This window comes from Anas platyrhynchos, chromosome 3 (genome assembly GCF_047663525.1).
Source record: "Anas platyrhynchos isolate ZD024472 breed Pekin duck chromosome 3, IASCAAS_PekinDuck_T2T, whole genome shotgun sequence".
Taxonomy (NCBI): domain Eukaryota; kingdom Metazoa; phylum Chordata; class Aves; order Anseriformes; family Anatidae; genus Anas; species Anas platyrhynchos.
Window position 1 is genome coordinate 82,650,441 of NC_092589.1, and position 16,505 is coordinate 82,666,945.

The window sequence follows — 16,505 nt, forward strand, 5'->3', positions numbered from 1 at the left end:
AAATATTAAAATATTCTCAAATTACAAACACAGTTTGGGGAAAATTCTAGTTGCTGCAACTTGAAGTTGCCAGGTATTTTCATATATATTGTGATTTATGAGCACAGATTACTGAAAATCAAGGTTTATTCCCATGGGACAAATTCTCTGTATTCAAACTCTCATCATTGTAATTGGGAATTAAGAATTTTACCAACTGAAGAACAAATGTTTTTGAACAAAGCAGAATTAACACGACTGTGGAGGCTGAAAAGCCTCTCCCCCTGGAGGTTTTCAGGATTGAGCAGATGAAGCCAAGCTGACTTGATCTAGCACTGAGTTTAGCCTTACACTTCAACCTGGAGGCTGGGCCAGGTACAGCCTGAGATCCTCTGGAGAGCCATCCCAAACAAGTTTCACATGAATCTAGGAATTTTATTAAGTTTAAATAGTGGAAACAGCCCAAAGATTATAATACCATCATATTTGAAGAGCAGCATTATACCCCTCAAAAAAAAAAAAAAAAAAGTTCACTGGCTAACAAAAATGGAAATGGGAAGCTCAAAAAAAAATCTCTTGCTCTTTCAGAATTATACCAAACAAGAAAAAAATAAACCTGGTATTCAAATGAAGTAATGCAGCACACCAGTATTAATCACAGGACAAAAATCAGTCACAACTGCATTGTTTTATTGGTGTCAATTCATTTTTAATCAGTACATCAGACAATTTTAATTTCAGCAATGATTGCAACAAAGTTAGAATGTGCTTTTATTACAGAGATGTTCAGTGATCTTGGACATGACCAACAGCTAGTCTGGACAGAGAAGCGAGCAGGCAGTAATGCACATCAGTTTGCACATCAGTGCTGCACATTCCTGCCACTGGGATCCCACCTCTACATCTCAGAAACAGAGAAGTAGCAAAGAAACAAATGCAGAGGGAGCAAACAGTTTAAGTACAGGATTTGTCTCTTGTGAAGCTAGAAACAGAATTTAGTAATTAATAAAATATAAATTCTGATTAGACTTCTAGAGTTTCCCATTTAGAGATCTGTGCTGTTACAAACAATGCTTCTGAAATTACTTTGGGTTTATTGACTTCTTGGGGTATAGTTTGCCTGACTTTTTTTCAGAAGCTTACTATAACACCTATTATTTAGGAAAATGTCAGCCACCAGTAAGCTGCTTTTCATTCAGCGTGTCCATTATTCTCAGTAATTTGTATCTGATAAAAAATTAGTTCTTCTGTGTGTTCATATGATCCTTTAATGAGCCAACTAAACATTCTTAACAGGTTTTCACACACAGAACACCCCCTAAATAAGACTTGCTGTTTTAGTTTCTGTGTGAAGTCGGGTAATAAGGATTAAACAAGCTAACCACACACCACACAGAAAGGGCAACTGGAAAGACTTAACAGATCTGATGCTAAGGATACAGGAACAAACAGTTTAGAGAAACCAGTTACTGCACAAGCAATCCTCAGTGCAAGCTTCTCAGAGCTTACTACAGGAGCTTGCACGCAGCAAGTTAAGGTTACCTTCATTTACTGACTCATGGTACCACATTTGCACCTTTTTAAAAAAGCACTTCCACTAGTTTAGCTACATTTATACACTTTCTTTAGATCAGTTAAGCTAGTGCAACACCTTGTGCCCTACACTAGAACACATACAAGCTACTGTTCAATGTATTTAGTTGCTTACTGTTTCTTTTTTTTTTTTTTGATGACCCCTCCACAATACCTCCAGAAATTTGTAAGGAAGGTGGTCAATGCTTTTCAGGACAGTCAACCTTTAGAGATCCTGTTTCTGTATAAACACTTCCATCACTAGAAGCCACCATCATCAAAAACAGGCATGCCTCCAAACATATATATACCCTTCTCTCCACTGAAACCAGCTCAGGCTTTAGAAGTCTGTCTTGCCCCAAGAAAAAGCCAGACAGAAGTGCTTCATAGGTCAGAATCAGCCTGTGATCAGAGTGAATAATACTTATTTTAGAAGCTTCCACATAAATGCCGTATTTATATATAAGGAATATTACTATTGCAGAGAAAATCACTTACAGGGATCTAAAAACCCATTCAGGAATCCCAAATAGGGATCTAAAATCACTTACAGGGATCCATCACTTATTCAACACTGCAACTGAAAGACAACGTACTTGAGATCTCTGAAATTTATCACAATACTGACTACAGCAAACATTACAGCTACATGGAAGTGCACATTTTTGAAAGCAGTGATACTATTTGATTCTCATAAAGTCCCTAAAGCACAGGAGAAAATATTTCTTCAGCTACTCGCCTACTCAGCCCCTCCTGGGATTCAAATAGTGTCTCCTTTAAGTCACACTCGTTGAGATGTTTAATGAAGCTTAGCGCGATGCACATGCTCCTGTGTCAACACCAGATTCTTTGCCAGGTTCTGCTGGATTTAGTTGCCCCTCTTCCTTTAGCTTCACTTGTCTAAAGTCTTCTCTGACTTGTTCTAAAAGATCTGGCTTGAAAATGACATCGAGTGCTGTCATTGCCAAAGCTTTTGCTGTGCGCAAAGCATAGAACTGAGCATTCTGTGACCCTATGGAAAAAAAGCAAGAGAAATTTCAAGCCACATTACTAATATTAGACGCAAACTACTAGAGCACCACATAAAGCATATTTTATAAAATAAGATCCTGGAGATTCAATTACAAGAAGAGATTCTCAAAAATCTAGCTGCATTAAGTGTGACTATCTTCTGATGCCTCAAAACAATTTTTTACATGCAGGTGCTTAACTTCCTATTGTCGAGGTAAACAAGATGGAAAATAGGAAAGCAAATGTTCACACTTCTCTTTTTAGAAGACAGATTTAAAATGTTATCTTTATTTGCAGAGCACTGTGTTTTATGAGTAAAAATTACTGCTATCTTTTGACTCATGTTTAGAAACTCCTCAAAAATACGCTGCCAGGGCTAACACTTCTAACTTCTTCAGAGTAGGCAGTATACTGAAGAGCAGTCTGGCTTTTAGTGTAAGGAATGGATCATCTTTCCCATATACATTTAATCTTAAATACAAAAATAGAAGTTAGAGAAATTGTCAGTTGCAGAGTTGCAGAGAAAAGCTAAGTTAATTGTTTCAGGGTCCACATTCAGCTCGGATCTCGTAATGCTCGAGGAAAGCTACTGCACTTCTGGATAGCTGTTTATATGCAGCCACTTCTGTATCTACTACTTACACTTTCACACATTTACTATACATCAGCTCTGAACACCACAGCAGCATGGGAAAACTTTAATGTTGGGCAATGCAAAATATCTAGTTTCTAAATACACCACCACAAAGAGTCAGCAGCCAGACTCCGCAACACCTACAGGTTCTAAACATGAACCTCTGTTTTCTACTTCCACTCACCTGCAGCTTCTGTGTACTGCTCAGTATGATTCAATGCATCAGAGCCAATATAAAAATAAGGATGAATCCCAGGGACTACAAAGGTAACATTTCCAAAGTCCGTGGAACCTAGAAGCAGCATGAAAATTCTCAGTGAATATGTGCTGAAGAGTTTTAAACGCTGTAGGAAAATGTACAATAGACATTATCTCCATCCCATAATTAAAACAGAATATCCTTTGTCCCAAGTACTAAAATGTAAGCATTTCTAATTATTCATTATCCATACAAAAATCCCCCATCACAGAGCCAAGCTTTTCCTAACTAGCCATCTTCAGATGCTTCTCTCCAGTATGCTTCTGAACAACAATCTGTTCCTGGACTGCAAGAAAATGCTATCAACATGTCCCTATTCCATTTACTGTTAAATTTTCATCAAGCATCTCCTGATAGTAAGGTGTAATTCAGAAAAGATGAAAGCTCCAAGCCTTGGAGTTTGGCGCAGGCCAGCTATTTCACACCCTGGTACAGCCCCTAGAAATCAGGCCCAACAGTCACCCTTCCCACTAGTATGCCAATGTTCCACATGAGGTAGGGACTCTGAAGAACAAAATCTATTTTTAAACAAAAACAGACTGAGGACAACTGTTTTCTGGTATTTTTTGATTGTTTGCAGTTATGGAAGCATTAACAGCACAAGTGTTCTTGAAAAAACAAGATCAGAACTAAACTCCAAACAAGAGTAGTACTTTGTAGATGTCAAGAAATCTTGAGAGCAATGCTGCAGATTTTAATGATTCTTTCATACCTAACACTATCAGTAGGACAGTAACTATCCCTAAGTACTACGCTGTCCCTTTAAAGATGCCATCCAGAGGTGATAATCCTTTATAGTAAGTCATCCAAGAATCCACAACTATGTCTTGAGTGTTTTAGTGTTACTTTTTTAAAGCCAAACAGGCAATCCACTCAGTAAAGTCAGGTTCTCCCCTACTGTTAAAAAGATGTTTAGAAGCTGGAGAAAGTGACACACCAGTTATTGTGAAACTCAGGTACCACAGAAAGCATAACACGACCTTGTTTCATACGGGGGTAAAAGGGGATAACCAACTAGCAGATCCCAATTAACTTTTTTCAGGTCAATCAGAATGTTTTTTTTTCTTTAGAGGTAGCATACGAAAGGAGTCTTCTAAAGATTTAAAATTTGTAATACATCAGACAGCATCCACATCATGACATCTTTGTAAGATGACAGAGAAGATATCAGTTATGCCTTAAGACTTCATATTTAATCGGTTGCAGAGTATAGATTTTATGTGGAAACATGGTTATTAAAAGTGAGTCCACAGAGACTAGTCTCCAACCTATTACCAGTTCCAAGTTATTTTTACTGAATGTAAGTTATTTAAACCAGGCATTGATGTTTTAAAAGATGAGAGTTTGCCAAGTCAAAAGTCAGACAGTTTTTAATAATATTGTGAGAGTCAATTCTTCCTATCAGAAGAATGTTAGGCCCTCAGTAACAACCTATCAGCATGTCCCAGTAGGTTCCATACAACCATCCAGAACTGTATACTTGTTAGAGATCTACAGATCAGATTTCCATCTGGAAGCATAAATAATAGCACAGTTATCAATAGGATATATAGATTCATGCACTATCTTCAATAGAAGGGTATTGGGGACTCCGGCCTCTAAAAAAAATATCCTGAAGCAGATGCTGACACCTATTCAAGTCACTGAGCACATCATGGAAGCCAGTTATTACCACAAGCATGAGAACAGGAGAAAATGCATCTGATTCCAGGAAGCCTTTATATTCAGCCCCAGACTTCAAAAGTGTATTTTCAAAACATACTGGCTCCTTATCAACTATGCCTCGGCTATCCACAGGACACCAGCAAAACCTCTGAACACTAAAAATGTTGAAGTTATCACAAGCAGGGGTGCCTCAACTAAGGCTGGGCCATCTGCTGTGGGAGGTCATCAATACCCTGAAGCAGAGCTATCTACCAGCAGGAGGAACAGCTCGTGGCACCTTCTCAAAGCTACCTCATTCTGTCACATCCTTCTGGTTGCGTGCAAAACAAGTGGAGCATGCCATGAGGCAGTGTGATTTGAGAGACTAAAGGAATTCTTCACAATGCTTAGCTGCCTAGAGCGATACCTGTAAGCAGACCGATACTAATACCCATGTAGAGGTGGCAGCGAGTATGCTCATCTGTTAACGACTTTTCTGCTGCACAGACATGGAGAAGCAACTGAGCTATCTTCCTTCCCTTTCAACAGAAGAACCTGATATCCTAAAAGAAAACATTGAAAACCATATGAAAACTAAACAGAAATAAAAGGTCTTGAAAAATATGAGACAAAACACTCAGCCCTCCCCCAAACAGGGTTGCAGCACACGAAATTCTGCTTCTGTCTCTGGAGACTACACTTTATTACTTCTGACCCCAACACAACCAGTATTCACAGGAGAAGCTGTGGAAAGAAAAGTCAGTAAAGGCCCACAGCAGCATGCAATAAAAATTTAATTTCTCAAGTATATTTTGACATTTGACAGGCAATTTAAGGACAAGACAGACATACAAGGAGTTTCAGTTTAAGCAAGTTAATGTTTAATATTTAATCTATCATGTAACTTGAACTAGGAAAGCACTATTAAAAGTAGGTGTTTATGTCAAGTTCACTGAAAGGATCCCCAGTATTCATATTCACAACCTCCTGAACCCTTAGTACAATGTTTTGAGGGAAGGAACCAAAACAGCTCCAGAAAAATTCACTACAGTAACCGTTCTAAAATAAGGTCCCTCACGTAAGACCCGTTCTTAGGTTAAATGAGCAAAGTCCTAAAACTTAAATGTACCATACTGAAGGAAGAAAAAACTGCTTTTCATTTTAATCTGATTTTAAATACACACAATAAAAACAATTGGAGAAAACATTATCCAAATTTGGAAGGGAAGTAGCAAATAGAGGAAAACCAACCAAAATAACACTAGATATGTTGTGGCCCCCCTCCAAAAAGTTTGGAGAACTGCCTCCAAACATCAAGATCTCAACTACCCAAAGATGATGTGCATTTAATATAGGGGATATTAGTAACATGATCAAACTAATGAGAATAACAGTTTTTTACTAAGCACCGCTGTTTCTTTCTGACCAAAGAAAGACCTTTAACACGAGTGGCCTACAAATGTTTATATATAAAGCTACAAACAGTAGTAAGTCTTCTAAGTGCTGCTGATACTTAAAAAGAGCTCCTGTAGAAGATTCAAGGAAGGAAAAAAACATAAAGGGTAACGAGAAACACACCCAGGCATTCAAGAACTCACCCTCCAATTACAATAGGCCTGAGAGACCAAAAAAATGAAGTAGTTTGAAACACGGTCAAGACCCAAAAGCGAGCACCTACTTGAATCACCACCTTTTGAAAACCCATGTGCTCAATTTGTGAACTAAAATTAGAAGCATAGGATTATCTGTTAATGGAAAGAGGTTTTGATTAGTTCCTGAGATACTTCCACTTAAAAATCTCTTCAAAAAAATCTAAAATTTTAGTTAGATGGTAGTAAACTTGTTTATATGTAAGTTTGGACAATATTATTAAACAAGGTTTCTAGAAGCTAGACCTCATCTCCACTCATAGCATAAAGCAGGATTCTGTATGACAAGCCTCAATTCATTCCAAGTCTTAAGTGTTTCATATTTGAAATATTTTCCAAAGATAACAGAAAAGGATTACAGCTTTTCGTGTGCTGGGGCTACTTCTGAGCTTCCAAAGCACACAAAAACAGGCCAGAGGCACGAACCTCTTACACTACTTCAATTTTTTAATTTGACCTTTTCCTCTGACCCATTTTGTTTAACTTAACTCTAACCCATCATTTCAGACACTTGGAAGCTGATCAATCTAACCTTAAGTCACAACAACAACAACAAAAAAAATCAGATTGAGTTACCTGACAAACCATTCAAAATAGAGTCTTCTGATATAAATTCTATTCCAAGCTTCTTTCCGTTCTCCTTGTAAGCCTTCTCCAGGCTCTTATTTGGAAGCACATTGTAGTAATCATTCTCTCCACCTTTTATTTCCACCTAGCCAAAAGAAACAAGTGGTTAGACATTTTTCTCCAACCTAAGCCAGTTTAATGTAAACAATCACAAACAAGGACTGGAGAAGTTAAATACATGCCCCTGTTTCAGGCCCCTATCAAAATGGACTTAAGTGCTAAGTTTATTTTAGCAATGTAACATTCAGCCAAACATTGGCCTTGATGAAAACAGCTTGTTTGCTGTCAAGCTTGCACTAGACAGCCAAGTTCCAGAAGCACAGACTTCATAGACTGCATCTCCACAAACAGCAAACAAAAATGACCTGCAATTGTTTCTAATGATTTCCACTGCAGGTACTATTAAGTTAGGTCAAAAGCAATTTAGTCTTCCACCATTTTTTTTTTTATTGTTTTTATATTTAGATCGGTTCTAATAATCATAGCCTCTTTGTTTATGAAGCAGTCCATGGGACCAGGTGGATGCATCCAAGCGTGCTCAGTGAGAAGGGGGCAGCACTGCAACCAAGGAGCTATGATTTCGAAAATGTCACTGAAGTAGAGGGATGTTCCAGATGACTGGAAGAGTTAAAAGTGACATTTATATTGAAGGGCCACGAGGATCTTGGAAATTACTGACTGTACCATCATACTGACATTATCATCTTGTCCTCAAGCTCCTGGAAAGATTACAAAGCAAATCCTACATCCAATACCCAGGCACAAGAACCACGAGGCAGTTGAGAACATCCAGCATAGATTTACTAAAGAGCAGATGGTGCATAACCACACTTAGCTTCTCATGACGATGTCTGGCGTGGCAGACATGGAACACATTGAGGTTCAAAGGTTTATGATCAGTGGCACAAAAACCCAAATTATCACATGTTTCTTGCAGTAAATTATTGGTGTCATTGCTGGTTTAGTGTTTTTATTATCATTACAGACAACAGGTGAGAGTGCACGCAGCAAGTTTGCCAACTATACCAAGCCAGTGGGGAGCAGGTGAAAAGCTGGAGGGTAGAGGCAACAGATAAGCTCAAGGGTTGACTATGTACTATTCAGAAGGATGTCAAGAGGCCAAAAAATAAAAACAGGTTGACAGAAACCTCAAGAAACCTCAGCTGAATAGCAAACAGTATCACAGAAATTTACATTTTTTCCAGCCAAACACCATGCAGAAAAATGCTGGGCCTGAACAGGGAATATCTCATCTCCAGTGTAACAGAAACACAGGACCATGAATACATACTTACTCTGCATCCTGTGGCCAGTGCTGCAGCTTTGAAGCAGTTCTCAACCTTCTCTGTCAGAACAGAAAGATCTCTCATTGATGGGGCACGCAAGTAGAACTCCAGCTCGGTGTAAGAAGGAATAATGTTAGGTTTCACACCACCATTTTTTATTACGCCTGCAGAAAGAGAAAAGCCATGTTAACAGTGTTAAACCCAACTGCTTGATCTTCACCCTGCCATGAAACTCTTCACTTGAACTAAATACAGACAAAACCAAAACATCAGCTCAGCATGAAATACAAAATGCCAAAAATGTAGCGCATGGACAAAATTTCATCACCACATTGGATTAAGTGGGATGCGTACATGCTTTCCAGTGTGATTTCATCCTATTCCTTGGTTAGACATCCATTATGAGCCTAAAACCAAACCAAACTAGCATTTATAATTAATCCCCTGGAATCTGATGCATCACAATTGTAAAGCAATCTGTCTGCCATTGACAAAAGAGCTGTTATAAGGGCTACTGTGGATTCCATCTTTTAAAGGTTTCCACATCTAGGGTATTTCCAACTTCTTTTGCCAGCTGGGACAGAAATTTTATTAAGCTACATTTGTTTGCAATGCTGGAGTAATGGGCCTACTCCAGGGGACAAAGTTTGTTAGATTCCTCATACCAATTCTTTGGAATATTGCAGTGTGTACAACATGGACAATTTTATTCAAGGGTGAAGTGCTCCCTCAAGGAAACAACTATATAGCTTTCAGTTATGGCATCAGAGACATTAACATAAAATACCGTAGCATTCAGCTATTTTAACAATAAAAAGTTGTAGACCTCAGTATCACATTAGATTTTAATGCAGTAACAGCTAGCTATTTTACACAGGCTGCTTTTGTTCCTAGGTCTCCTAGCCTCAATTTATATATGTCAAAAACAACTGGTTTTCTCTAGAACCTGAGAAACTACCTTTTCTGCTTTAAATGGAAATACTGCACAAAATTACTGATGGGTAATTTAGATGTGTGTCACTGAAGCCTTAAAAGACAGCGCTATCAGAATGCAAATGGGCAACATATCTTTACCTCTGGTACAGAAAGTCCATAAAGACTAGGAACTTCCACCCCTTCAAGTAGAGCTTTCTTGTCTTGAATACAAAGTAAACAAAGCACTGAAACACCAGTCAGTACTGGTCCGTAAAAGGAACAGCTCAGGTGAGATGGACATCACAAAAAAGGGAACCAAGAAGTCAGCAAATAAGTAATCACACGAATCTACATGACAGGACACATTTGCTCAAAACAAGTTGCTTAATGAGCAAACAGCTTCCCCCTATCTTCAATGCACTTGTGAACAGAACAGGACAGGGTCTAGCAGCATGCAGTCTCTTCAGTATCGATATGCAATACTGAATGGAGAGATGATCTTAAGAAGTAGGCTGTCTTACAGATCGTATCCTGCTCCTAGGTGGAACTTCTTTTTTGCGAACTGTTTAATACTGCTTGAAAGGAAAAAATATATATTCCTGTTTTTCAAGGGGCAATGTTTACTTGGAAGTGGAGAAAAGAGAATCCTATCAAATATTAGACAAACATTGTTCAATTACACTGCTCAGAGATTCTAGACATGAAATAATGGAAACTATTTCAGTGTTTGTTAGTGGGTTAAGACTAAGATTTTTAGGATCACTTAAGGCAACTAGTGATGTTACTGAAGGCTGCAACACAAGACCTCCAACACTGCTGTAAGTAAAATGTTCCTAAAATTAAGCACCATTCTGGTTGCTTACACCTTCCCAGAAGCATTTTAAATATTTCCAGTTTGAAAATCAAGTTTATGGCAGCAGTTGTATCAACACAGCAATTTAAGTTTCACTGTAGTTCAGGACGTGCTACCCCTACAAGGTTTGTTTAGATAGTTTTTGCATATTTTACCCACGTGGCCTTTAGAAACTAAGAAACTACCATTTTAGGCTCAAATCTGATAGAAGACTTGGACACCTTTAACTTTAATCTTAACCTGCAACAACAGTTTCATACACCAAAGCCTGTAACGGTATGCCTTGTCTCCCACAGAGCTATAGGACAGAGAGCTCAGGCTGTGCCCTCTGCAGGAAGTTCATTTGGGCAAGCTGTACAGCAGAACTGCATACATATCCTCATCTACAGTGAAAAGGATTTGGGCTTCCAGATTCCATTTTGATATCCTGGAGAGAAATATGCACAGGTATTACATAGCACAAGCAGCCAAAACACAATGATCACAGGACTCCTGGAAGTTTTGTAGCTCACAGAATTTTCCAAATAGTTCTGCATTCCCAAGTCTTTTTAGAAATGGCCATATTTCTTAATTTAATAATTTCTTAATTTAACAACTTTGAAAAAGCTGTGTTGGGTGCAGTAAGGGAAATTGGTGCCTACAGGTAATGGGCAGCTTCCACCTAAACTTCTGCGACTTTCTCACCACACAAAAAGAAATGCAAGGTATTCAAGGTTAAGTTAAACTTAACAGTTAACGTATCTTACTGCAGAAGGAACACACATTTCTACCTGAAGCCCTACAAGGTATTAAACAATAGAATCCAGCACACATCTGACTGGTCCACTATTCAGAACTATAGATTCCTGCCATTGCTTGTTTTTAACACTTCAGCAAATCAATTTCAGTCACAGGACCACTATACCTTTACATAAATGTCAACATAAATTACTCTTAATTAATGGAATGCCTACTACAAATATGGTGCAGAAAGTAATCATTTTCATGTATCAACACAGCATGAACAAAACATGCTTTTTCAGAAGCATTTAATCTTATGCCTGTGCAAAAAGGCATACATTGGCTTTAAGGAATTCCAAGCCCTGTAACAAAGACTTAGCTGTTTCATTCTAAATGGCAACATCAGGTGCAAAGATTTAAGATTTGTCCCCTATCTACTTACATACAAGTGTCTGCTTCTGAATCTGACCCATAGGTCCATTTCCAGCAGTTAATTCTGACACCATGATTGTAAAAATTACAGACAAACTACTTCAGTTAAATAGTGCAATTTCATATTTGAGGTGACACTAGTCATTTAATGCCATAATGCAGTATCTTAAGTTGTGGGATTTTATAAGTTAGTATTTGAACAGCCTAAAGTCTTACGTGCTGGACGTCAGATTTAATGAAGATCTCACCATGAACTCTCCAGGTTGGTTTCATTTGCTGTCTTAAAACAGACAGATTGTTGTATGCAAGAACAGCAGCATCTAATGCATTAACTCCTTCCCAAGGATAAGCAGCAGCATGAGAAGCTTTTCCATAGTATTTCACAGTCACGCTAGGAAATAAAAGGCATTGCTTACTTGCTGTTCATTTACTTAAAAAACCCTCTAAAATACAAAGTTCCTTTTGTTCACACAATTATATTTAACTTATGTGCAGCAGAACACCAAACAATTTACCTAGCACTACACTGTTACAAAGCTAAGCTGTATTTGAGTGCAGGACAGTCCTGAAAAAGTTCTAGAAAACTAATGGAATGAAACAAAGAACCAAGTGAGCAAAAGTTCCCATAATGTACAGCTTTTCCCATGTATTGAAGGCTTCAGATACTAATTGAATGTCTCCACTTTTCTGCCTATTGCCCATTTATGCCTGCCTATTCTGAGACAAAGCTACTAATATTCTTCTCTGAGGATAATAAACTTTTTCCAATTCAAAATGAGAAATTGATTGTCCTAGTTCTTGCCAAACTTTTAGACATGTGCTGCATAAAAGACAGCAAAAGCACATTAGTAATATCACATACAAACCATGCCTAAATAAAAACAAGTTTTAAGTGCAATAAAAACACAACCTAGTATATAAAATATACATACCATGCTACCTCAAAGATGTCCTTTCCCTTCACACCTCAAAAATGCTGGTAGAAATGTTTGCAAAGATAGAGAAATGTAGTGCAGAAGTTGCAAAACTCAAAATACTGTACCTAAACATGTCCAGCAAGATGAAGCCAAGCATGAATTCTTATGAGTGTCGCTTCTTAGGCTTATGAAGTAATTTATGTGGTGTTTTGAATTACATGCAAACACATTACACTGAATACTTACATCTATATAAAGTATTACCATTTCTCAAACACAAATACTGGTTTTATCCATCCTAGGGTTTGATCTCAAAACCCAGTCCTGTACATATATCACTTCATCCTCGGCCCTCACTCTCCACCAAGACACACACACCACTTGGCTCTCACCCAGCCAGACACAGCCCTGCTGGGCTGTCCCCGCCTTGCACAGACACCAACTTAGCCACTTATCCTGAACTGACCTCTCATGTCCCAAGCCGTGGCACAGCTGTAAGTCTGTAGCTGTACTGAAATACTGGAGAGCAAAGAGGGACACAATGGAGTCCACGCTTGAAGTGGTCAAAGTCTCCCTCACAGATGACTGCAATCCAAATTAAGGTTTTGTAATGCCCCTTTCTTTCCACACAGGAATCTTACATCCTGCTGAGTTTTAATTACAATTATCACATATGTAATCAAGAAAACTTATCCATTAACATCCCAAGCACTAGACTGTGGTCCCTCAAATCAACTTGCAAAAAAGAAGGCAGGACAGATCCCTAGCTATTCTCCAAAAATAATGGAGAGGAGACAAAGCAGAAAGTCATGTTGCAATCATTTTTGTTTGCAAGAACCATGGGCTGCTGAACAAAAATTGTTCTTTCAGCATTCATTTTCTTGTAGCCTCTATTGCTACATGTCACATTCAGAATAAAAACACATTTTGGTGAATAATACAACCCTGAACAAATTGATGAGTATCAGCAGAACAACATGGATCCTGTTTGACCAACAAAAAAGTAGGTTGATTAGGTGAAGAGTAACTGACTAAGAATTGGCAAGTTATGGCACATATGCAAAACAGTTATCCCAATACATTCATTTTACTTCAGACACAAGATAGCTGAATTCAGAGTTTGCAGATACAGTAAAACTAATAATGCAGTGATCAGTAATCCTTAAATTCCTTGGGAACAACCAAAAGGCCAAATGCAATGAATGAAAACAGCCTTTGTGCCTCTGGAATCTCATTATTACATAAATCGTGGGATAAGCTGAATATTTCAAGCTGTTTCACTCAGTGCTTCAGTTCCATGCCTCCTCCGTATTCAAGGTTTAAAGGCCATGTAGGGCTTGTATCCAGCAGGAGACTATCACCTCTGAAGGGAGATCCCTACATGTTACTGTATCAACCAAAAAAGGCCATTACAAGAGATGAAGTTAACAGAAAGACAAATACATCCGTGAAAATTGTATTTTGAAGATTATAGTCTTAAGGGACAGCAACCAAAAGCCAAGCAAAGCCTCAAAAGGACACTGCAATAAGAACAATGAAGGCAAATATGAGGACTAACTATGGAAGGATGACTAGTTCATGCCAACCCTGTCAATTTTTACCATTGAACTAAGCAGTAACTGAGGTAAATTATTCACTAGGAAGATCACTGACAAAATTAAAAGGAACAATAAAATCAAGCACTTAGGAGTCTGGAAGGTCACATGTTTGATTAGAGAACCCAATGCAATACTTGTAAAAAACACTCAACACAAAATCTCCTTTGCACTGAAGGGAAGTAACTAGTAGAGTCCCTGCAGGTTCAGTCCTTGGGATCGAGCATCACTAGTAACCATGGAGTAAAGTGTACTAACAAAACCTGCTGGTAAGACTACTGCTGGGACCCTATGAAAACAGAAGAGGTTTCAAATACCAAAAGAACAGCATGACCCTGCAGACCAACATATCAGGAATAGAATTAAACTCAAAAATACTTTAGAAATCATGCAGTTCCAGACAAAGCATGTCTTTGCAAGTTGCTTGCTTGAAAATGACTTAAGTGGAAAGTTCATTAGCTGTCTATGAAATAGACCTGTGCCTACAAAGGCAGGCTTTTGAAAGTCACATCCCTCTAAGATGCATTTATGCTGAGATTTCCAGGAAACAAGACACTGTGGCTCCAGCATTAGCTCAGAAAGGTCTAATATAATTCCCCTGGCAGAACTGTGAACAGTTCTAGTTAGGAACATCCAGCAAGGAGCACTTCAAGATGAGTCTCCCTGAATACAAATGAAGAACAACCACAGAGAATAAACACTAGAGCTAATGAAAAGATGGCAAGGCAACGTCCCCAAAGAGCTATCCAACAAAAAAAAGTGGAGTGAGGGTATGACTGCTGCCTACACATATTGGGGGTACACATGAAGTAATGCCAGGAAATAATTTCGGCAAAGACAAAGCTGTTGTTAAGAGTTAATAGATACTGAATGGCCATAATTAAATTTAGGCTAAAAATTAATAAGGACCCAAAGAGCAGTCAGGCTTAGCTGGTTAGCTGTTTCCAAAAGTAGGAGAAAAACCAAGCACTTCCACAGCTGACTAAAATATACAGAGAACTACATGACTTGATAGCCAGGAAAGCAAGAAGCTACAATCAGTGAGATGTCCCCTTGCATACTTTTTTTTTTTTTTTAAGTGCTTTTAAAATGATTTTTTTAAAGGCAAAGGATTATCACATGCACGTATAAGAATAGCCCTGAAACACAAGAGAAAATGGCCTGGGGGGGGACACAAGATTATCCCTGAGCAGCCAACTATGTGAATGCCATGCTGAACGCTGCACTTTGCACTGCTCAGAGTCCACAAGAGGGATACGGCTCCTCAGCTGACTGCAAACTCCTTGCCTGGAGGGCACCTGCGAGGTCCCCTGCCTAAGTTCAGCCTCTTCCAAGCAGCAACCCCGTTCGGGGAGGGGAACCAAAGCCAACAGCAAGACACCCCTTTCCACGTGGACCCACTCACTCACTCGTGCTCAGCCACATCAGGCAGATAGGCCGCGTTTTCTTGCGACGGGTGCGCCATAAACACCACATCCAGGTCGTCAAACGCCCCGGCGTTTATCAGGTCAATTTTGCCACCTCCTTGCTCCTCCGCAGGCGTCCCCAGCACGGCGACCTGCAGCAGAAACACACCGAGTCAGGAGCGGGCACCGACCGGGGGCACGAAGGAGGCACGAAGGGACCCTCAGGAGGGCTCCCACCTGCACGGCGCTGGGAGCGGGCTGCGGCAGGCTCTCCAGGGCGGCTTTAAGCCCCAGGGCGGCGGCTGCCCCCACCTCGGCGATGAGGTTGTGGCCGCAGGCGTGCCCGATGCCGGGCAGCGCGTCGTACTCGCAGAGGAAGGCGATGCGGAGCGGGGCGGGGGGTCCCTGCGGCCCGGCCGTGCCCCAGTCGGCGCGGAAGGCCGTGCCCAGCTTGTAGCGGGGCCGCACGGCCCAGGCGGCGCCCGGCAGCTCCCCGCTGGCGAAGAAGCGGGTGAGGGCGTCGTGAGCGTGGTGCTCCTCGTAGGCCAGCTCGGGCCGGCTCCAGATGCTGCGGCTCAGGGCGCCCAGCCGCGCCGCGTTCAGCTCCACGCCCTCGCACGCCCGCTGCTTCAGCTCCTCCAGCAACGCGTCCTGCGGCCTCATCGGCACCCGCGGCTCCCAACGGTTCCTAACGGCTCTTAACGGCTCCCAACGGTCACGCCGCGCGCACCTGCCGAGCCCACACTGCGCCGCCCGCCGCGGCCGCGCCTTTTATAGGCTCTGCCCTGCCGCGGGGCGCGCTGGGAAATGTAGTTCTCGTCGGGGCTCGGGCGCCGCCGGCCATTTTGGGAGTCCGAGGCTTTGCTGCTGCCTCTCAGACCTTTTTTTTTTTTTTTTTTTTTGGTCTTTCAACATCACATTTGTTCCCCAGACTTTCCCTTTATTCCACAGTCCCAGAATGGCTGAGGTTGGCCACCTGCCCCGTACCCTTCCCACATGGACACTG

At 40.4% G+C, this 16,505-nt stretch overlaps 1 protein-coding gene across 3 annotated transcripts; it reads right to left on the reverse strand.

The window, feature by feature from the left end:
• Positions 1-648: 648 nt before the first annotated feature.
• On the reverse strand, positions 649-16,266 carry PM20D2 (peptidase M20 domain containing 2). Of its 3 annotated transcripts, XR_003496532.3 has the most exons (8): positions 15,737-16,266; positions 15,503-15,651; positions 11,830-11,972; positions 8,671-8,825; positions 7,325-7,460; positions 5,527-5,662; positions 3,381-3,488; positions 2,548-2,563 (listed from the first exon to the last, which is right to left on the reverse strand). XR_003496532.3 is itself a non-coding variant. In XM_027454910.3 (7 exons), exons 1-7 carry the CDS (start codon positions 16,160-16,162, stop codon positions 2,361-2,363), a joined length of 1,320 nt encoding a protein of 439 aa, XP_027310711.2. In that variant the 5' UTR covers positions 16,163-16,265; the 3' UTR covers positions 649-2,360. The 3 variants fall into 3 exon arrangements, 1 of the variants encoding a protein (XP_027310711.2); XM_027454910.3 differs by lacking the exon at positions 5,527-5,662 and having other exon boundaries at positions 649-2,563; positions 15,737-16,265; XR_005264378.2 differs by having other exon boundaries at positions 2,522-2,563; positions 3,381-5,662.
• Positions 16,267-16,505: the final 239 nt, after the last annotated feature.

Bases quoted from the DNA above. Each gene is read 5' to 3' on its own strand.
- PM20D2 (XM_027454910.3), bottom strand. From the start codon at position 16,162: ATGAGGCCGCAGGACGCGTTGCTGGAGGAGCTGAAGCAGCGGGCGTGC. The intron at 15,652-15,736 runs GTGGGAGCCCTC...TTTCTGCTGCAG, and splicing joins CCGCTCCCAGCGCCGTGCAG to GTCGCCGTGCTGGGGACGCC. The intron at 2,564-3,380 runs GTGAGTGGAAGT...TTTTTTCCATAG, and splicing joins GCAGTACACAGAAGCTGCAG to GGTCACAGAATGCTCAGTTC.